This window comes from Acinonyx jubatus, chromosome C1 (assembly GCF_027475565.1).
Source record: "Acinonyx jubatus isolate Ajub_Pintada_27869175 chromosome C1, VMU_Ajub_asm_v1.0, whole genome shotgun sequence".
Lineage (NCBI taxonomy): Eukaryota > Metazoa > Chordata > Mammalia > Carnivora > Felidae > Acinonyx > Acinonyx jubatus.
The window spans coordinates 45,907,845-45,931,246 of NC_069381.1; the positions used below are offsets into that span (position 1 = coordinate 45,907,845).

Consider the following 23,402-nt stretch of genomic DNA (forward strand, 5'->3'; position numbering starts at 1 on the left):
CAGTGGAAACTGAAGAAGACAAAATAAATTAATCCTGTTACAGACACATTCTCTCTCTTTTTTGAATGTATGTACGTGCTTTCATGGTGCCTTGACTCAAATAAGTATATCAAGAATGCATATTGTTCACCACTGTTACAGAACTACAAACAATTGTAAAATCTTACTTCAGGACAAATCAGCTATGTACTTTTTAAGATCCCCTTGTTCTAGAATGGGATAGGAGACAACAATATAATATAGATAATGAAGAGGATGAATATGAAGAAGAGGAAAATGAGGGGGAGAGAGTAGAAATGGGAGATGAGAAATAGAGAAAAGGGAAATGGAGAAAGATGATAGGGAAGAAAGGGGGCAAGAAGAAGTAAGGAGAGAAGGATAAAGGGGAAAGGGAAGCAACAAGAGAAAAGGAAGAGGAAAAAAAAAGTAAAGGTGATTTTTTGATCCTGTAATACACCAAGTACTATACTAAGTATTTAATTCACTTTATTTCAACCATTCTTCATAGTAAGCCTGTGAAGTCTGTAATATTCTATCTTTATTATAGGAGAGAAAACGGAGGCTCAAAGAGGTTAAGTAACATTCTAAGGTCATGCAGTTAGGAAGTGGCACAGCTAGAATTTGAATCCAAGTCAGCCTGCCCAGACTCCATGGTATTGGCCACTCACTAGCAGATACTCCTTGCATATGTATCATGCTGATTTTAGAACCATGTAAGACATTAAGATGAGGAGGTTCTAAAAAGGTCACCTTCATGCTCCCATTCCAAATCTTCAACTGAGCCAATGTTCTGGAAACCTGAATCCCTTCCTTAGGATGCCCCTCGTTTTGCATGTTAAGATTAAGAATGAAAAGATATGCAGTAAGATACAATTCTTAATATATTAAGCATTCAAGAGCACAAGTTTCGTGGAAAGGTTAAATCTGAAGCAAAAATATAAGTATCAGTTTTCACTGAAAAAGCATTTGAATTCTAGTACGTATCATGGTCTGCAATATTCCCCCCACCCCCTTCCCGTGTAGCAGTCTCCCAAGACCTGTTTTCTCACCCACTTGCTTTCCTCCTATTTTTCTCAGCCCATGATGCATAAAGGTTTACACTAAGTTTTAGAAAATAAAATAGACTACTTCCAAAACATCTGTGTTTCAAGTAACCATCCAAAGCAAAATTTACAATCCTTCCTGAGGTTTTGGCTGTCCAGGAGCTGCACATGTATTACGTTTATGTCCTGTGCATCCTACAGAGTGTCAGACACGCGTCATCCCAAAACATGACCGGGCCGGCACAGCAGTGTCTCAAAACAAATCACTGCCTATACAAAGCAACTAAGTGCATCCCGGTTGGCAAGTCCGTATTGACAGATTTCAACACCTGAAAGAGAACTCTATTAATCCTCTTCCATGCAGCTCAGAAAATGGGGGAGAGAAAGAGCTGAAACCACAGGGAACAGGCATGCACACATGTGTACACACACACACACACACACACACACACACACAGCATGAAGTTGCTTACACCTAATTTAAACCAGGAGACAAACACACTGAAAGGCATGGTCATAAAGCCATAGAGCCAAATTCCCCGGAAAACCTGAAAAGTGATAGAATTACTTTATGATCAACCTGTGCGTGCCAGTCCTCATTAAAAGATACGTATGTGACTCCTCTGGGTCAAGCACCTTCTAAGTGTTGGAGTTAAAGGGTGAATGAGAGGCCCAGTTCTGAAGGAATATATAGTACAACTGAAAAAAACACAGGGCATTTTTAATAAAGTGAGATACTAACAAAGTGTTATTGCAGCAAAAACAAAATAAACCAACCCCATGTGGGGAGTAAGGTAAGTACTAACCTGAAGAATAAGAGGGAACCAGTCTAGGAAAAATTGGGCAGCAACGTAAGTATTTCAGGCTGGACTAGTCATCCAGTGGTTCTCCAAGTCTGGTCTCTAAAGCAACAGCATCAATTGCTGTTGGGGAACTTGTTATATATAAAGGCTTGGGCCCTACCTTAAACCTATTGAACCAAAAGCTCTGGGGATGAGACTGAACAATCTGTGTTTTAACGAGCCTCCCAGGTGATTCTGGTGCTGCTAGAATTTGAGAACTTTGCAACAGTGAACTACAGTAGACACAATGCTTGGAGGGTAAACACGGTTGGATAGGGGGCAGGGCGCTAGGCAGAGATGTTGCTGGAAGGATGGAGAGAAGGGATATCAAAAAGGTCTTTATATGTTATGAACATAATTTTGGGACTTTACCCAAGCAACAGGGGAAAGCCATTAAATATTATACTACCAGTACGGAAAACAGCAAATTAAGTTGGCAACCATTAAAAACTATATGCCATCATGAAGACAGTACTGTACATCATTCCAGAGACAAGGCACTGCACAGATCAACAGCCAGTTAGAAAGGAACAAATCAACCCTACCTTTCTTTCTGGAGTCTTTCTTGGCGCTGGTTTTCACAGCTACTTGAAGTTCTGTCTCAGTTGACATCCTACTAAATCCTTAGTCCACTTCACACAGATCCCGGGCCTCGGCCAGGCTCATGGAGGATTCCTCTCCAAGAGAACGACTCCTCCCTTCAGAAACAATGCCCCGAGCTGCACATTTCATTCACTCCTTCCGCGTGCTACAAATCAAGGAAGAGGACGTTCAGAATCATCACCCTTTTGAGGTTAAACAAAAATTAGTGGGAAGAGGGGAAATGAACAGTCAGATATACAAAAACAGGAAAATCGTGGTCTCCCTGTGCAAACTGCGCACACAATTTCATCAAGTCATTGGCGGGGTATGCAGCGAAGGGAATGAGAGGTCTATCTGAAAAACTGTCTCTCAAACTAGATACCTAACTCAAAATAGATCTTTTAAAACTGGATTTTCAAGAAGGACAAAACCCAACTTCTTGTTTTCCATGTTTCTTGCTTTCAAGCACTAGATGCCACCCAGAAAATACAGCAAAGGCACATTTCCTGAGCAATCCCGGGGAGACATGTCCAACAACAGGGCACCCATCCATCAGCCAAGCTTGATCAGAGCCTTGGCAGCTAAAGCAGATCACAGGGAAGTGACCTGTGGTCTGTCCCTCACTGCCAGGCATCAGAGGGGACATGGAGTTGACATACAATTGGGCTCCAAGGGTAAGGTGACAAATGGGGCCGAGAAACTTTCCAGCAAGCCAATTTTTATGTCAGCTTTTTCCTGGGCTATAAGAGCAGACAAGCATTTAATGTGAGGAGAAAAAGAAAAGAATCAGGCAGCCACACAGTCCCTTCATTCTTTCTTTAATAAATATGCATTGCACACTACTAGGTACTATTAAGTCCCGACACTGTGCTGGGAAGAGATAATAATGATAATAATGATAATACAACCACTTCAATTACACCTAGTATTTACTATGCACTTACTATACACTATGCCCCTAGCTACTGCTTCACATACATTATCTCATTTGATTTCATTTAAATTGAATGAATGTATTTCCTGTGTCAAGTCAACAGTCTTTCCCGGTGACTATCTATCGGATAGCTATATGTGAGAGTTCAGTTGAAAATAAACATTTCACTAGTTACCCATTTTTAAAGAAAATTAAGATAAAGCTACTAGAAATGGATCTTTAAACCGTGCAGCCAATCCTTAGCTCATCCCACTTAGCTAGAATGCTTGAATCCAGAAAGGCTGACCTGAATGCCAGTTTCCGTTCAAAAAGAGTAGTAAAATGAACCTCTTAGTCATGACAACTAAAGATGGCTTAACTAGAAGATCTAATATAAAAGTCACATAAAATCTGGTACGGTTTATGTCCTCTAGATTCATCCATGTTGTTACAAATTGCAAGAAATGATTATGCTATGTGAAGTAAGGTCAGAGAAATACAAATACCATACGATTTCACTGATATCTGGAATTCAACAAAATAAACGAAGGAGAGACAAACAAATACACTTTTATATACAGAGAATAAACTCGGGGTTGCCAGAGGGGAGGGGGATGGGGATGGGTAAAATCAGTAAAGAGGATTAAGAACACACTTCTCGTGATGAGCACTGAGTAACGCATAGAGATTGAATCATTATATTGTGCACCTGAAGCTAATAGAACACTGTGTGTTAATTATACCTGGATGAAAAAAAAAAAACAATGAAATAAGTAAAATTAGAGTAAGGCTCGATAATGGGGAAATTCCCACCTTATCCAAAGATACCTGGTTTGTTTATTTGTTAACAACCTATCTACTTAAAAAAACAAAACAAAACAAAAAAACATTGGCCCTGACTGAAAGGAGTCTGAGGTACAGGATACAAAGCCACAACCACGGAAAATGGAAAACTGTCTTCCTAGAATGGGGTCCATAAAATCATACACAGAAAATGAGAACTTTTCCTGCTACCTTTGTGCCATCTATGTGGACCACACCACTAGCCCTCACGCCCTTTCTTACCTCTCTCCCGACAAAAGACAATGCTCCAAGGGAGCCGACAGAGCCACACACCTTCATCACTCATGGACATAATTCATTTTATTAATAATACTTATCATTTCACTGCAATAAATATCTACTAAGAACGTACCATGGGCCAAGTGCAAATGCTGGCTCATTCGCGTCACAAGACATCAACTGTGCAACCACACTGGCTAAGAGTACAGATTATTTCTGTCCTCAAAGATACTCAGAGGAGCAGAGATGTTAGTCACGTAAGGGACTGTAATACACACAACCAGAACTAAAACAAATACCAGGTGTACTGGAGAACAAAGGAGCAAGCATTCACCTTTTCTTGGAAGAGTCAATGAGACCTCTCAGAGGAGGAGCCCTATGCTGTGCTGTCTTGAAGAATAATTCTTATATCAAGTGGATAACAAGAGGAAGGACCAAGGGGCACTCAATAAATACATGTATAAAAAATAAATGAATGGTAGTTTCAGGCAAAAGGACCAGCTGTGCGAAGTCAAGGAGACTTGAAATCAACAGCCTAACTGACAAAAGGAGACATAAGTGTAGTAGGGAGGTAACGTACTTTCACATCTTCCCAATTTTTCCTTATGCTGTTACTTTTCTAGGGACTCTTTCTTCTCGAGTCTGCCTTGACATTCTATTGACCCCTCAAGGTTCAGTTCAAAGAAGTATCTTAGGCAGAAAGGTTTTCCAATCTCTCGATTACATAGAATCTCTCCCTACTTATATTATGATCTGCTTTTTGGCAAGCTGCATAGTTTCAGCCACTTACAATCAAGGTCATATTGAGGAAGTTACCAACCCTTCTTGGCCTCAGTTTCTATATGTGTACAATGGGGGTAACAGTGTCAACTTCATGGAGTGGCTGCGGAAATTAAGTGTGAACACACACATCACATGTTTGGAAGAGGGTCTGCCACATCTCCTGGAAAACATATAGTAAATGTGAGGCACTAATAATTTCCTGGGTTAACTGCTCAAGGTCATATGGGGGTATGTGACTACAAGTCCATACTATTATCCTCCCTTGATAGAATAAGAAACTTAGGCAGGTTAAGTCTGCTCTGTAAAGACACTGCAGGAAGAGATAGAATCTATCTCTCGTCCGTCGTGCTTGTTTTGCACACGGTAGGTATCGAACACATAAATAATAAAAGGAGCTGAAATATATAGAATTTACACAATTCCAAGAGATACGTCCATCGTGCTTGTTTTGCACCCAGTAGGTATCGAACACATAAATAATAAAAGGAGCTGAAATATATAGAATTTACACAATTCCAAGAGATACGTCCATCGTGCTTGTTTTGCACCCAGTAGGTATCGAACACATAAATAATAAAAGGAGCTGAAATATATAGATTTTACACAATTCCAACCACTCTTAAAAGTCTGTATATAAAACTGGTCAGGAACTGGGCCATTCTTTCCCCTTCCACTTTGTATAAAAAGCACAATATAGCACCTCTCCCTATTCTGTGGGTACTTCCAGCACCGCTTGTTCGACAAAACTGTGACTGTGTTCAAGTGTTATAAAGCATTACTTATGGATTTCTGAAGTACATCCCGTTATCAATAATGAAAGGAAACCAACATCATTTCAAATAAAAACTTAAATACGGAAGCTGCAGCACGGAGAGCCCATACCATGGCCCAGACTCTGGCATCCCCTTTAATTTTCCAAAAGCCAGAGGTTTGGAATATGCTGTGAAGTAACTCCAAATTATTTAGGAAATTCATTTCTTTGTAATTAAGGAGATTAAAGTCCCCCAGGGCCAGAAACCACGTGACAACTCAAATCATTTTCCCCCAGTAAAAGCTGAGGGACCCTATCAGTTAAATTCAGGCTCGCCTAGAATTTTGAAATGCTTCAATAATGTTTCTTTGCTCCACACAATCTGCAGTAATTTAATATTCCTGAAGTGTGTCAGGTTTTTTATAATGAGCTCTTCAAATCTAAATGTGAATTATGTAACATTCCACTACAGACGTTCTGTCTAGTGAACTGCTTCTAAATGTAAAATTCCATGTTCATTGGTGGGGGGGGGGGTGGGGGGGGTGGGTTGCAGTTTGGGGAGGCACGAAAACACCAAACCACGAAGCAGAGAAAACAGAAAGGCCTTTAAAAACAAAAAAAACACAAAACACACACAATCAAGCACAAAGGCAACACAGTAAAACACCTACTATAACATAAATTCGCGCTTTCTCTCCCCCCACCCACCCAGCTCATATGATCCTACAGCAGAATAGCTAACATTTATGAGGGCCCACTATTTGCCGGTACTATGCTATGAACTTCCTTTACTGAATCTTTCAACCACTTGAAGAGTTAGATATTATTTTTTGAAGTCTTAATGTTTTATTTATTTTTTAGAGAGAGAGAGAGTAGGGGAAGGACAGAGAGAGAGAGAGAGACAGACAGACAGACAGACAGACACAGAATCCGAAGCAGCCTCCAGGCTCTGAGCTGTCAGCACAGAGCCTGATGCAGGGCTCAAACTCACAAACCATGAGATCGTGCCCTGAGCCGAAGTCAGACACTTACCTGAGCTACTCAGGTGCCCCAAGAGTTAGATACTATTATTAATTTTCATTTAACAAATAAAGAAAAGCAGAAGCCAGTTTAGTAGCTTGTCCATGGTCACATGGCTATTAAGGGGCACAGCACAGGGCAGGGTATAAACTACTCTTTTTCTCCCTTCATTCAGAATACTCCTAGATGCCCATCAGCTGGTGAGAGGATGTAACAAAATGTGGAATATCCATACAAAGGAGTACTAGTTCAGCCATTTAAAGGAATGAGGTACTGATACATACTATAACACAGATGAACCTTGAAAATATCATGCCAAGTAAAAGAAAACACAAAAGTTCACATTGTTTGATTCCATTTATATGAACTATGCAAAATAGATACATCCAGAGATGGAAAGCGGATCTGTACTTGCCAAGCACTGAGGAAAGCAGGGAAAGAGAAGCACATGCTTCGTGGGTACAGGGTCTCCTTTGGGGGTGATAAGAAGGTTTTGGAACAAGATAGAGGTGGTGGCTGCACAACACCATAAATGTAATAAATACCACTGAATTGTACATGTTAAAATGTTTAATTTTATTTTATGTGAATTTCCCCCAAATCAAACAAGACCAAAACAAAATAACCTCCAAGCCAGGTCCCACAACCAGATGGAAGCCTTTGTGATATGCTAAGAACCCTGCAAATTTCAGTCTATAAGGATAACCCAGGGGCGCCTGGGTGGCTCAGTCAGTTAGGCGTCTGACTTTTGATCTCAGCTCAGGTCACGATCTCACAGTGTGTGAGATCGAGCCCCGAGTCGGGTTCTATGCTGACACTGGGGAGACTGCTTGGGATTCTTGCTCTCTGCCCATCCCCTGCTTGCACCCTCTCTCTCTCAAAATAAATAAATAAACATTAAAAACAAAGATTAAAAAAAAAAAAGGATATCCCGTAATTAAAACACAGATGATGAGAGCCTTCCCAGAAGGCAGGTCTCTAGATTCATGTGGCAGCAATCGCGGGGATTAAAAGCTGCCTGCCACTACCTGCACAGTGATTTTGTGACCTGGGCATTTTAATCAGCTTTATCCAAACTATAAAGCACCCAAAACAGGCCACTTATTAACAAGGTGCAAAAGTTTCTATTGGGACAGATGAGGAGCCTGTTTCCTCATCAGTAAAATGGAAAGACCATCACCAAGTATGTAACATGTGGAAGATCAATGAGCAGTCAGGGCAGTAGGTGGGAAGATCTGGGCAGTCAGGAAAAGAGACATAAATCTGCTTGTCTTCACATAAAGAAACACAGGACCAACAAGTCAGAGCACAGCGACATTGTTTTGTTAGGTGGGGAAATCAGGGTGGTGACGAGGTGACTGGGTAGAAAGTTATGGCAGAGGGTGATACCTCTCAGAGTACAGCTTTCTGCATAATCTCCCCATTTGGAAGCTATCGTTCTACATACCTGAAAAAATAAATGAACAGGCGTGAGAAGTAGGGGGAAGGCCACGACTGGAAGTGGATTGAGACAAATTAATCCAACTGTATCTCACATGAACATCACAAACACAGTCGCTGAAGGGGTGAGAGGAAGAACTAATCCAAATAATTTATGAACACAGAATCTGACGGTTTACATTCAGTCTTGGGCAGGAGTGTAGCAGGAGGAGCTTCAAAAAAAAAAACCCCGAAGTAGCCTTTTTGTTGTTGTTGTTAGTGTTCTGGGCCAAGCAATTGCAAAACTATTTTAGATGTATTATAGGATTGGACAAAGGGAGAAAGGCTTAGATGTTCTTGGGAGCCAAGTTCTCGCTATAAAAAAGAAGACATTAAATTATGGAAAGGGGGAAGCCAGGAAAGAATACTGTAGGGATAGACTGGAAATTGGTGATTTCCAGCAAACTCATGATTTATAAAATATACATGCATCTGTATATGTACGTACGCATACATGCATTTATATAAATATATCTCCTAGCTCTGTCCACTGAACGGGCCTAGAAGCAAAGAGACCCAAGTGACAATGTGGTACGTAATACCTAGATGTTGGTTTTTTACTACCATTCTCCAGTAAAAAGACCCAGGGATTCTTAGAGAAATGGGTGATGGCAGAGCTAGGGCAGGACAGGTGTAAGATGAGCCTGAAATATCTTGTTATTCTATCAAGTAAGGAAGGGCTCAAGAAAAACACAAACAATGGGTTTATGTCACGAGGATACAGAAGCCATCTTGGAGGTGCGATCATCGGCCTAATCTGGAATAATTTTAACACCAATGTAATTTAAGGATGGTAATAAATAATACACCACTGGAAAAAAAAAACACTCCATGAATCCATAGTGATAACAGATAAAAGGAAGAAGGAAAGGCTGTCTTGCTTACAGAAGAACAGGTACTGCCTGGGATATACAGAGGGAGTGTGGAGCATAAAATCAACATTTTGCAACCATCAGAATAAATCTTAGTTAGGCAAGAATCATCCATAAATGCTAAATCCAGGGAAACTTTTGATGAGAAAACATTTGCACGTCTTCAAGCATCTTCCCACCTACCGCTTATACTTGTGTGACGGATGATACAATGAGAAATTGAACAACACCTCAATTAGGTTATTAACATTAACATTAACAAACAGGGGCAGATGGAGATCATGTAATGCCCTCACTAGAATACATCACTACCATGTAGTATTCTGGCCAGGAATCCAATCAGATCATGTATTTAAAAATGAAGGGGGGAGGAGACTGTATCCTTCAAAAATATAGTAATAAAAGACAAAGAGAAGCTGGGGAAATATTTTATTTTATTTTATTTTTTTACATTTATTTATTTTGAGAGACAGAGAAACAGAGCACATGTGGGGAGGGACAGAGAGAAGGGAGACAGAGTCCAAAGCTTGCTCCAGGCTCTGAGCTGTCAACAGACAGCCCGATGCGGGGCTCAAACTCACAAACCGTGAGATCATGACCTGAGCCAAAAGTCGGACGCTTAACCAACTGAGCCACCCAGGCGCCCCGGGAAATATTTTAAAAGAAACTAAACAGATACAACAACTAAATGTAACACCTGCATAGGATCCTGTACTAGAGTGAAAAGAAATATTACAAAAGGGATTACTAGATCAACAGACACGTTTGAATATAAATGACATATTCAGTAAAAATAGTGTATCAATGTTATATTTATTCAATTTGATAATTTTACTATGGATATGTAAGGGAGTATCTGAATTCTTAGGAAAAAGGGCTAAGATATGTGTACCTTGCCTTCAAATGATTCAGGAAAAAAATCACATACATGTATGTATGTACATATGAGCATATGTGTGTGTATGTGTGTATCCATACACATAGAGAATACACAAATAATAAAACCAATGGGATAAAATATTAGCAGTAAGTGAATCTAAGTAAAGGGTATAGGACAGTTTTTATGTATTTTTTATACCTTTTCCTGTCATTTTGAGATTATTCCTAATTTAAAAAAATTCTAAAAAACCAGCTCAGACCCTGGCCCATAAAGGTGTGCAACAAAGCCAGTTCTGGCCTCTCTTTTAAGTTCAAACGCACTCCAGCTCCCTAGATGGCATGCTTTCCAATTCCCAAGGCTAACTGAGGTTAAAATTAGTTTATGGCTGTCAGTTCTTATTACAGATTCCAACTTTACCCCGTATCTGCCTGACTTGGCGGAAGCCTCTGGAATGCAGTTGTTTTGAGCGGCTCTTTTTCTTCCTGAGCTCTGGGCATCCTCTCTATACTATGCCTCTATGCCATATGTGGCCACCAAGACTTTTCATCTACCTGCCCCCCAGGTCACTGCAAACTCCTTCATTATGCAGCCGAAGCTAGCCCTTCCCGAATCCTCTCCCTCTCCATCCGTGAGGCTATAGACTTAGCCTGTCAAACCTTTTTCTATTTTTCAAACATGTCAAGGGCTCCCTGATCTGATCTAGCCCATTTGGAAAATGCCTAAAGTCTGCTCATTCTGCACATTTGTTCTTTTCAGAGCCAATAAAATAGGAAAGAGTGAGGTTTTGCTGGAAGCCAAAGGCAGTATTTATTTTGAAGCTGCTGGAGGCATCAGAAGTACAAGTCCTCTAGGAGATTCAACAGAAGCCTACTCAAGGAGACCACCTCTGTCACTACTGGAAAAGACTCCCATCCCCACAGCACACACAGCTACCACCTGTTCTGACCACAGAGTTCAAGAAAAATAATACTCTGGCTTGAAACTCTGAAGGCCACAAAGTTCATGGATAGACAGCCCGACTGTTGACCCACCAGAGGCTGTATTGCCCTAATGGTGTGTGTTAAGAGAGGGGAGAAAAATCAGAGGTGGGGGACATCTCTTTATGTCTTCATTATGTTGTCTGGTGATTATGTTTACTCCGCATTGTGAAAAAATAGGAAAGGAACCTCAACTTGCAGAAAGCATTATAGGAAGTCATTCTAACAGAATACAAGCGAATAAATGAGGAAAACTGGAGTGACAGGAAACAAATAATTGGAAATAAAGGCGAAGGTGGAAACAAGGATAGGGCACCAAAAAAAAAAAAAAAAGCCGTATAGTTGTAGGAGAGAGGCTATAATGGTGCCTACAAGATTCCTAGAGGCCAAAGCAAAGAGGGAAATGTAATCAGTTATACGTTTCACAAGGTTGATGCTCAAATAAAGCCTGCCCCCCTCCCCCACTGTGAACCAGAACTAGAGAATGAAAAAGACCCATAAGCTTTCATAAAAGCAACACTGCGTGTTGTCACGGACATTAGCATCAGCACTGTCTCTACAAAAACTCTAACAGGGAATTTTCAAGGTAAATTTTTAATTTACACTGAAAACACAATACTAAAGCATAATTTAGTAGTAACAGTTTTAAAGAGAGTGAAAACAATGTGACCCAAGTCATTTTAAATTCTCTATGAATAAAGCATGCTTTCTTTTTCTTTTTTTTTTTTTAACTGAAGAGAAAAATAAGTGGGATTTTGCTATACAGCTATCTGGTGGTTTGACTTTCTAAGGTAAAACCTGGAATTAAAAAGGAGCCTGGGTCACTCAGTCGGTTAAGCACCCAACTTCAGCTCAGGTCATGATCTCACAGTTCGGGGGTTTGAGCCCCACATCAGGCTCTGTACTAACAGTGTAGAGCCTGGAGCCTGCTTCAGATTCTGTGTCTCCCTCTCTCTCTGCTCCTCCCCCACTCGTGCTTATTCGCTCACACTGTCTCTCAAAAATAAGCATTAAAAGAAAATCTGCAATTAAAGAAAAACAATATAAATGGTTTATCAGTTTACTCATCTGTAAAATGGGATGATGCTGGATATCACTTAAAGAATTAGGTGAATGGGAATACATGAAAGCTAAGCAAAAGCTCTTTTGGGAAAATAAAGTGCTATGTTTCAGAAGGCAAACACTGTTATTCAGGTATTGGTCAACCTTCAGCAGGGGGATAACAGGAGGCACAAAATGTGTTTCTTTAATCAAATTCAAAGCTAACAAATGTCAGAACCAGGTTTCATCAATATTAAAGGAATTTATGTGACAGCAACAAAGCATACTTACAAACATTTCATTTAACTAATGGATCACACAGTTTCATTAAGTATTTATTGCAGCATGAAAATTCATTACAATAAACTCTTAAGAGTATCAGAAAAAAACCAAATGTATAAACCTAAAATGATTCCATTAGTGTTTTTAATACTTGGGGCCCCATGTCTACCCAACCTTCTAAAACTCCCACCTCTGATTCTACACAAAGGTTATCAGTAGGTAAAAAGAACCTAAAGCAGTCAGCTGTCCCAGGGGCTGGGCTAGAATCCCGCCTGACTCTACCACTAACTGTCTATATAACCCTAGGCACTTAAGCGACTTGACTATTCTGAGACTCAATTTCTTCATCTGTAAAATGGGTATCCAGTAGACCCCATAGTGTTCAAACCAGGGAATATGCAGCCCAGAGAGTGCTCCAGAAAATCCACAGGAGTGAAAAAAGAAAATTGTGCAATGTCTACTCATAACTATTCCTATCTAAAATGGGGAAACAGTCTATTACTTAAATATGCAGATTGTATGTACTTGCGTGTAAACCGATATGTAAGAATTTATACACTGGTACAGGGTGCAGGCTTCAAAAATTATTCACCAATGGGTGGTAATGACTGGCAGGTGACAGGGGGCCCCCAGGAGTTTAGCTGGGGTGGAGGTGGTGACTGACACAGTTCAGGTGTTTTCAAGATGATGCTACCCCAGGAATCATGCCAGGAGTGGAGGCCAGTGACCCTGGAGGCAGGAAAGCAAGCTGGGAAAGCCTGCATCAATGGAGCTGGTACGTTTAAAAGCTTATGCCCTTCACGTTTCCTTCCCAAATATGTTGTAGGCAAATGAATCTTCAGAAAAAGAAGTAAAGAAGCAAACATCTTCAGCACACAGACATTAAATCAGTTTCTATAAATCAACTCAACACACACTTCCTAAGCACCTACTCTGTGCACTGCAGCCTCAGTGCTAAATGGGGGGCGGGGGGAGCAGAGAAACACACCCTTCCGAGGGCAGGGCGCCTTCATCATGGGCGTTTCAGCCAGGATGCTGCTCCTTACTTTAGCCCCACCAGCCAAATGGGGAGGGGGACCACACTGTTTCTTCGCTCTTCACAAACTGAATGCTCTCCACTATCATCCCCGTCCCCTCCACTGTGTGTGTGTGTAACATGGAACTATTGCTATTCCCTGGGGTCCTGCAGGAAGAAAAGACAAGTTTTTAATGAGGCCCTCCCAGCTGAGGGGCTCTTAAATAAACAAATGCCGCATTTGGCAGCTTCACCTGCTGATTTACCTGAAATATACACTGCCATTGTTTACTCTCCTTTACACAAGCTGCATTTCATTACCTTCAAAGTTGACAGTGGGAAAGACAGCGACACTGGCCAACATCTGTAAGTGGCAAGCCGAAGGAGCATGCACCAGGTCCCCAAACTGCCTGGCCTGGAGGGTGGTCCTGGGCAGGGCTCACCCAGAAGCTGTGTGCCATCTGCTGACAGTCAGGATCAAAATGGCTGTTGGTCGGCTCCTCCTGGGACAGCCCTGCCCGTTGGCTGCCAACAGGTGCCCCCTCCTCCTCACCCGGAGAGCTGAGAGATGGGTGGCACGCTTTCTCCCTTCCCCGACATCCCATTTTAATTCTCCTCTCTCTCTCTAACACCTCATTTTTACCACCCTTCTTTTGAATAAAGGGCCCATCATCTTCCTTTGCTTCACTAATGATTTGCTAGTTCAATCTCAATTACCGTAAAATGGGATACACGGATGGCTCAAATTTTCTCCACAAAAGGATCTGCACTTGACTGGAAGCAACCCAATTTCCACAATTATCTCCCTCACAAAAAGCACACACAACAGTGATAACCGTGGGGCTCTGTTTTCCTGAAGCCATAAATAGGAATGGATGTTCTGACAAAGGAGCTCTTTTTTGTTTGTTTCTTGATTTGTGAATGTATTTATTTGAACCTTCTCACAGAAACATAAAAATTCAATCACACTTGGCAAATACTGAGCAAATCACCGACATGGAAAGCTGTTTCCTCTCTGTGCAATTTCCTCCTTACTGTTAAACCCAGTTAAACCCAGTTAAACCCAGTCAACTCCTTGAATCTCAAGGTCAAACTCCCTTCCAACGGGTAAGGCTTCCCTGACCACGTGCACCCTTCCCTGTGCACACCAACCTGTAGTGATGACAGAAGCTATAGAGCAGAGGCTCCCAAACTTGGCCGCACAATGGGATCACCTGAACAGCTGCAAAGACTATGGATGCTTGTCTCCCATTCTGGGATTTTCATGCAATTGGCCTGAGGTGCAACCTGCTCACTGGGAGGCTTAAAATCTCCCCAGATGGCCTGAATATGCAGCAAATTTTGGGAAGCACAAGCGTCTTCAGGGCCAAGAAGGATCCACTCCCTAGTCTCTGCATTTGGGCCCAGTACTGAACCCCCGAGTTTGAATGCATTCACTGCAAAATGAGACGACTCTGAGAATACATGCCTGACACAGTGAGTATACTACATGACATAATCCACATAAAATGCTTATCACATGATGGTAAGTGTTCTTGGTAGGTGGGGAAAATGCCCCGCCCAAATATGCACATGCCCTAATCATGAGAATATGAGTTAGGTGATTTAGACAGTAAGAACTTAGGCTTTTGAACAGATGAGGTTTTGATGAGATTTGAGGTTTTGAACTGAGGAGACCCCGGAGACACCCTGTGCATAGTCTGCATTTGGACTGAATGTGAACCTTTGGGGCCCAGAGGGTGGACTGTGATAGAATCATGGGCCCCACAGATGTGCACTCTCTAACCCAAATCCTAGCTGAATGCACCAGGAGTTGATTCCTCACCCAAGGACAATTCACTGGCTGACTGAGTAGGCACACTTGGCCTGGCACAAAGAGTTAGATCCAGACCAGGCACGTGAGAAGACATACATTCTCTCTCTCTCTCTCTCTCTCTCTCTCTCTCTCTCTCTCTCAACAATCTGAACTCATTAGTACAGATTCTGTCCAGTGTTAATGGGAGTAGGAAAGAAAAGACACATGGGGGCAAGCCAAGAGACAGAAAGGGACTGACTGAGCCAAATCATGAGTGAACAGAAGTACAGATTAAGAGAAGCCACTGAGTAGAAAACACATATATAATTAAGAGAGGGAAAGGGATCATTTTCAGTAGTAGCAGTAACTGAGGGTACCCAACGGCAGGGAGTGAACCAAGCCCTATGCAACGGAAACAAGCTAACCTGGTCCTGAGAGATATCCAGGCTCGTTCCTGTTATGAAATCATATTCCAGTCTCTGGGAGGCCAGGCTGTATGTCGATTTTGAGGCTGCAAAGAGATTCCTCCCTGCCTCACTGCAGAGCATGGCCGCACAGCGCCACAGCTCTCCTCACTAGGAGAGGCTGAAGTGTGCTCACCTACACCTCTCATCTGAACCCTGGAATACATCACTATTCAGACTGGGGAGCTGGCCAAGACAGAGAAACATGGGAATCATGCTCTCACAGACTGGCCTTGGGCCTTCAATCATGGCTCCACGAAGTCCCAGATGTGTGAGCCTTGGCAAATCCCTTGAAGTTTCTGAGCCCCAAATGCTATCTCTGTAAAGCTGAGAAATTGGTACCTTACCCCTAACAGTTGCTGAGGAGAAGAAATAAGCTAATGTAAGCAAATTGACTGATACTACAGGAGGTATTCATTACATATTGTTCACCATCCCCTCCCTCATTTTCATTTGCATTTAATTCTTTGGAAGGAGAAGGGAAAATTTTCTGATATTTCCTATCGTCTACACCTATTAGTTTTCCAATACATGCCTGTCAAAATGAATCAGGAAACAATTACCTAAAACTATTTCTGCCAGGATATGAAATCCGGCATGTTAACTTAACCTGACCTGCAGTCTCCGGTCCAGCACCCCTCCCCAGACTCACAGCTTGGTTCCTCTTCCTCACGTGAACCAAGGGCTACAGCCACACCAGGTGGGTCAGCCCCAGGGCACACCTCGGTCATCCAATGTCACACCTCACCGACTCTAACTCAGTCCATACTTTGAGGTCCCATCAGGCTCAAAACGGGACTATTCCAGAAGAGTTAGTGAAGGGATTATTTACACAAAGGAAGCTGTGTTCAAGGGAAGCCCCCAAAGGACAGTGCAGTAGCACAGGGACAGAAGAGCAGACCTGTTCCCTCCCCTGGGCATGAAGGGGTGAAAGACGGGAGAGGTGACTGGAACCAGAAGGGAAGGTAGAAAAAGTCTTGAGAGGATCAGTGACCTTCAATCTAGAATACAGCAGGCCCGAGGCAACTCAGCCAGAAGAATGCCAAAAAGTGGATCAAAACATAAAGACTTCCCACCCCTCAGCCTACTGCTGGAACTCAGCACTGGCTACCCTGAGAAGAGGCCAGGGAGCCAGGAAGCCTGTGGATGCAGTCCACACAGTTAGCCTTCCGGAGAGAGCGGGGGAAGGCACAGAACAGCAGAGAGGGCCCCTGGAAGGGGAAGCAGAAGACAGCCAGCTCAAGGTCTAAGGGGAGTCCCTCCTCCATGAAAGATGTTCTGCCATAGCCCATATTCTCCAAAATTCCTTCTTGTCTCCTTGTGACGACATAAAATGGAAAGGAGAAACGGGAAAGGAGAACAGAACTGCCTTCGTGAGAACCGATGACGGCCGTGCTGTGTGCTAAGTGTCGTACCTTCCTCATCTCATTAATCTGTTCTAGGGTAGATTCGGATCTAGAACCCAAATGCACCAGCCTCCAAACAACACAACGTTTCCATAAAACCATACTGCCTTGCGTAAATCATCATTTTATCTGCTGTGTCTTGTCCCTTTACGAGCATGAAGGCTACCAAAGGGCATAGATAGTCTTCTGTTTCTCTTGCATATTTCCTCTTGCCCTGGGTATACTGATGAGATGCGAAAAAGTCCCACAAAAATAAATCACAGAATAAATAAAATCACAGAATCTTTAAAATCCCCACAAAATTCTCCTCAGTTTAAAAATAACCTGTTTTGCCATATATTCAGAAGCTTCTTTTCCCTCTTTAAACAGACCCTTTTTTTTTTTTTAACACACATCTCATATTGGGATTCACAACTCATCACTCCCACAAGAAATACCCCCAGGCTCCTTGTCTATTCAGGCAAGCACTTGGTAAATTTGGAAAACAGTTGAGATTAATTTCTGCCTGCCAAGTATGAGGATTCTGGGTAGCCTTCTCTTATGCAAAGTTTTAAAAGCAACATTATGCTTAATGAAAACAATAAAATGATTAATAATATAACTGTGGCAGCTCTGTATATCTGACATCATATGTTTGTAATATTACCTGGTGAGCATTTCTAAAAGCCCCGAGGTGCCTTCCGGACGTTTTATCATTAACTTCTTTTGCCTTCTCTTCAGGGTAGCAAAGGTGAGCCAGTGTGAGCTCCGTGCGGAGGTGGAGGCCTGAGGCCCAAACAACTGGCTTCGTCCACTCCACACTCACTTCCCATTTTCATTTAACGGGAAGACAAGATGCCTTATCAGAACACAGCAGCGGTGAAAGGAAAGGGTCTCCAGCTTTTCTTAGGAGGGTGCCCTTGGGTCTCCACTTGATGCATTCATGTGACATTTCCTTTCCCATGAGTGTCACAGTTGGACAAGTACTTTCCTTTGCACACACTCATCTCATCTTCATGACAACTCAGGAAGGTGCGTCTTGCTGTCCCTATTTTACTATGGCTGGACAAGGAGAGGAGATGGACCATAGGCTTCCCAGAGAGGAAGTGTTGAAAATCGGATGGAATCCATGTCTTCTGAATTCTAAGATCTTTTTTTGTATCTTGCAAATACCTGACTCCTGGGTGTATATTATGCTTCCTTATGGATGATCAGCTCTAGGGTTAAAATTAATACCATGGGGAGGGGAGTGGAGGTGAGGGTGGGGTGATAGTGAGAGGGCAGGATCTGTTGCTAGTATGTTAGCTAGTCCCAACTCTCCCCTCGGGGTCCCAGCTGGCAAGACCACACCTCTTACACTATTTGCTGATTCTAGGCCATACCTCCATTCCCAACTGCTGAATCTCCATACCTTTGCATCGCCACCTGGACCACGGACTGTGGGGCCACTGACCCCAATGTGAGGTCTTTTCCCAATAACGATGAGCTTCGGCCTTTGGTCATTCGTATTTAGAGTCTAAATTAGGAGTATTCTTTAGGGATAAAAAGACCAAGACAATGATAACAGAATTAACACTCTTCCAACAGTTTGGCTTCCAACAGCCAAACTGGCAAATGAAATAATCCTGATTTTTCACTGGGTTTAACTATAAAAAGTGAGCCAGTCATGATTAGGTTCTCATTAACTACTGGTTTCCAGAAGGCAGCCAGCTAGTCCTGTAAATAGTCATTCACTCAACACTTGTGATTCTCTAGGTGTTACCAGCTAATATCCAACCAAAAAGGAAGGGATATATGATCAGAAGAAGCATGAAAAGATCTCTTCCCTCAGGAATTCCAGGAGGAAACACCCACAAAAAAGCACGGAGTTAAAAAAAAATGGGGATATCAAATACTCCTTTGAAAAGTATCATGAAAGCTACAAATCCCTTCCCCAAGCTCAAGTCAAGAACTTAAGATGTAAGGTAGGGATTTAAAAAAAAATTCAAAGGTGAAATGTAAAACCAATATATTTTAAAAGCACAATTTAAAAGCCGTCAGTATGATGTGCAATGACTTTTCATCTTTTAACTTTTATCCCACCATTTTGTTGGCACATTGCCATGAAATCACAATAAAGTAAGTTGCTTCTAATAGGATTTTACAGCTAAAAAGTACTTTCACATCTGTGTGTCCAAGTAAAATTCTCTTAATAACCTTGGAAAGTCACAGAATAGGAATCTTGATCGTCATTTTAAAGACTGAGAAACTATGACTCTGCACAGGCAGGTATGTTCCGGAGAGCTCCAGTACTTGTAAGTGGCTGTGTCCAAGTTAAGTTTGAGGTCTTTAGGCATCCAGCCTCCAGTTTTAAAGCTGGACAAGATCTTGGATATCGCCTCAACCCATGGCCTGGAGTCTGCATTTTGGTGATGAAGAAACAGGTCTTAGAGAGATTGAAAGGTTTGCCCAAAGTCACCCGGTTAGCAAATCACATGGAACGATTAGCCAGGTCACCAGATTCCTAGTCTATTTCTGCCACTATAAGCCAATGCATACACCATTCATAACATCATGGAAAGTGCTTCCATATGATTTCCTATTACTAGACAATTTCTAACATCATTCACTTTCGCAGGATTCCTGCTCCAAGAACAAGTTATTTTTGGAATTTCAAAAAGCACATAAGAAACCTTTAAAAGAATTAAAGAGCAGTGAGACTTCTGCACACACTGTAGAAGGAGCCCTCTGTTCAAAACATAATTTACCAAAGCTCAGCTTCACAGAGTGACATTCCAGAAAGCATTTTCCTAGAACCTGAGGCACAGGCGAGAAAGAGCTCGGAGAACCATCTCCTACCCAGGGGAAATAACCTCAGCATGCTAAAAGCAAACAAAACCTAACAACCTGAGCAAATTAATTTCTAATAAAGAGCTCTACTCAGAGATGAAAAAAAAAATTAAATTAAACGTTACATTACCCATGTGGTCATGTTACAAAGCTCAGCTCCTGGAGACAGCTGTCCTGGCTCTTGTAGAAGCTCAGAGCCACCCCACAAAGAAGAAAGGACAAAGTACGCGGCTGGGATCACAATTACAGAGTCGGCAACTGCCAGAGAAGAGGCTGGGCAAGGCATAATCACATGGGGAGAAGCAGTTACATGTTCAGCCATCAACATCACCAGGGCAAAGGGCATTCAAACACAGGCCCCCTCTCCTCCGAATGCATTTTTTTACTCATTCAATCAACACATCGTTTAATTTCCCGACTATAGGCTGTTTGCTACGCACTGTTCAGTTCTGGGGTTGCGGTGTTTGTCTTAGTGGAGGACGGCAGCCGGTAACAAAGGAAGAAGTCAAGTACACAGTGTATCAGATGTCGGGAAATGCTATGAAGAGAAATACGGAAGGGGAGGGGAATGAGAAGTGCTGGAAGGAGGTACATTTTTTTAAATGAGTAGTCAAAGGAGTCCTCACTGAGATGATACTGCATCATAACTTAAGAAGGCAAAGGTGCATGCCATACAGATCACTATCTGAGGGAAGAACATTTCAGGCAGGAACAGTAAGCCCCAAATCGCTGAGGCAGAAAGAAGTATTTCTGAAGAGCAGTGAGGTGGCTAGTAAGGAAGAGAGGGAAGATGGAAGTTAAGGGTGAGGGCAAGAGCTGGAGGCCAGAGCCACAGCCTGGAAACACAACCACAGGGTCTCTGCTCTCAAGGAGACTACAATCTAGCAGTAGTTCTGACCATAAGGTTTGGTTTTTCAGAACTGGCTTCCTCAGTTACTAGTCATGCGATCCTGGGAAAATAAAACTTTGTTGAGACTCCATTTACTCATTTACTGAACCAGAACAATAATAATCTCATCTCCTCCATCCCACTAATCCTACTTCTGAATCATCCCTTAAGATGTTTTCAAAATGCTAGACTCCCGTGTGTCGTCTCTCTTCCTCCACAGAACCACCACACGGGTTTAATATTTTCATTATTTTCATGTTACAGACAAAAAAAAAAAAAAAACCAAAACAGATACGGAGAGTGAAGGTCTTGCTCAAGAAAACACAGGCAGTGTTACAATCAGGATTTGAATGCAGGCCTTTGTGATTTTAAAAGCCACAACCCTGAGTTGCTTGTGTTGTGGGTCCAGGAAATGCATGGCTAGAAGTGAAGTGTGGTAATGGGAAGGGCCACACAGCCATGTCATGGCTGTGGCTGCCCTGGAGACAGTGTGTTCCGTGGCACAGTGGAACCAAGTGTTCTCTCCCATCATGAGAGCTGGGCAGTCCACGTGGGGAGGCTCCCCAACCCAAGGGTACCAAGATTAAACCTGTCTGACTTCTCTTGGTGAGTCTGGGTTCCAGATGCATGATCATGCTGGGAAACTGAGGCAGCCATCTAGGTCATTGAATCTCTGAGACTTGGAGAGTCAAACTTCAAGGAAAAAAAAAAAAGAGAGAAAGAGAGACAGAAAGACATCAAACTCTCTTGTAGCGATCTCAGAATGACGGCTTATTCCTTCTCAAAAGGAAGACTTCCTGCCTTCAGCCCACCTGAAGGAGAGGAAAGTACATCAGTTATGCTGTTCAGCACATGTTTATGGCACTGGACCTTGTTCCCAATAAATTAAGATTCAGTTCAACTCATCACAAGGTCACATTTTCTGGTTGCTTTTCTCCCTGGAATGTCTCACATCATTTATTTCCAACAGGATCTATTATATCCAGGTCAAGATCACCAGTGGACACCTCAACTCAAGCCGATTTAACTCGATACTGTGTCAGTATGCTGTATTTATGCATCTTTCCCTTTCTTCTCAGTTGACTTGAAACAATGGCAACAATAGCATGATGGTGATGACGAAGATAAAAATCACAGACCATGAGGTAAAGTTGGTCTCAAGCTTAATTACTGGCTCTAAACGTACTGCTTCTTAACTTGTCTGAGCCTAACTTTCTCATCACCAAAATGTAATATGAAAATTTGCCTTGTTGTATTATCATACAGGAAAAAAAGTATATAAAGGTACATGATAGTTTCTTAGTAACTGAGAGCTATTATTCTCCATTAACATGAAAGCCAGTAAGATTTACATGGCAGTTTTCCATCCATGATTTCATTTGATTCCCCACAACAAACCCCCAGCCCTTAACTTGGGGTCTTCCACTTGGTAGGTTGCTCAAAAGCTAGAATCTCAAACTAGGGTAAAATTAATTAATTAATTAATTAATTAATTAATTTTTTAATATGAAATTTATTGTCAAATTGGTTTCCATAAAACACCCAGTGCTCATCCCAACAGGTGCCCTCCTCAATGCCCATCACCCACTTTCCCCTCCCTCCCACCCCCCATCAACCCTCAGTTTATTCTCAGGTTTTAAGAGTCTCTCACGGTTTGGTTCCTTCCTTCTCTAACTTTTTTTTCACTTTGCAGGCACCTGCTGTTTCTGTGGAAAGAACGCTTAGCCTAAACATCAGAGTGGGGTAGAGCCAGTTGAGGAGAAGCCTTTAGGGTGTAAGAACACAGGTTTAGGACTGGTCTATGCCCATCTCCCCTGCACGGCTCTGAGCAAGCTGCAACTTCTTGAGCCTTCCCAGAGTCCCCACCTTGTGACGGTCAGAGGCCCCCAAGCACTTTGTCCTCCATGGCCCTTTCCACCATAAAGAAATGTTAAAAATTATATTCTGGGACTAAAAGGTCATTTCTTTTTCTGATTTGAAGAGAAATCAAAACATTTTTGTGGGCTCCTGAAAGTACTGTGAGGCCTGAGCCACGGTGCTGCCGTGCTAACAGCTAGGTCGGCCACGGTTCCTTCGCCAAAAAATACAAACTGTTGGCACCTACTTCCCAACACGTTCTGAGCATTACTGGTTTAACCTGTAATGCGCCTCACGCCACGCATGGTATCCAGCAGCCACTCAGTGGCTGTTAATATTGTACCATTGTTATTACTCAGAAAATGTAACTTAGCCATTCTTCAAAGAAAACAGGATTATGAGCCATTTGGAAGAAGAGGTGTGAGTTTGTTCACTCTGACTTACTCTTTATCAATGCCTCGAAATCTCCCAATAGCTGTGCAACATGGGCATCTCTCAATAGATGCACATACTGAATAATGACAGTGAGCTTAAAAGGAAACATCTTCCCACCGAAGAGATACTTTATGGAAACTGTCTTTATTTGCTATGAATTTTTTGAAAATATAAAAATATCAGAACACTTTCAAAAAAAAGTCAAT

The 23,402-nt window shown here is 42.2% G+C and overlaps 1 protein-coding gene across 21 annotated transcripts in view; it reads right to left on the reverse strand.

The window, feature by feature from the left end:
• The window catches only part of DAB1 (DAB adaptor protein 1), a 405,747-nt gene that overhangs the window by 277,541 nt on the left and 104,804 nt on the right, over window positions 1-23,402 (reverse strand). For 3 of the 21 annotated variants that reach the window (XM_053214136.1, XM_053214140.1, XM_053214137.1), the window contains exons 1-2: window positions 20,146-20,416; window positions 2,431-2,633 (exon numbers count right to left, since the gene is read on the reverse strand). In XM_053214136.1, the coding sequence (XP_053070111.1) occupies window positions 2,431-2,497 (67 nt within the window). In that variant the 5' untranslated portion in view covers window positions 2,498-2,633; window positions 20,146-20,416. Of the gene's footprint in view, window positions 1-2,430; window positions 2,634-20,145; window positions 20,423-23,402 lie in introns of those variants that run through there. The other 18 variants (XM_053214123.1, XM_053214124.1, XM_053214125.1 and 15 more) reach the window with 11 other exon arrangements.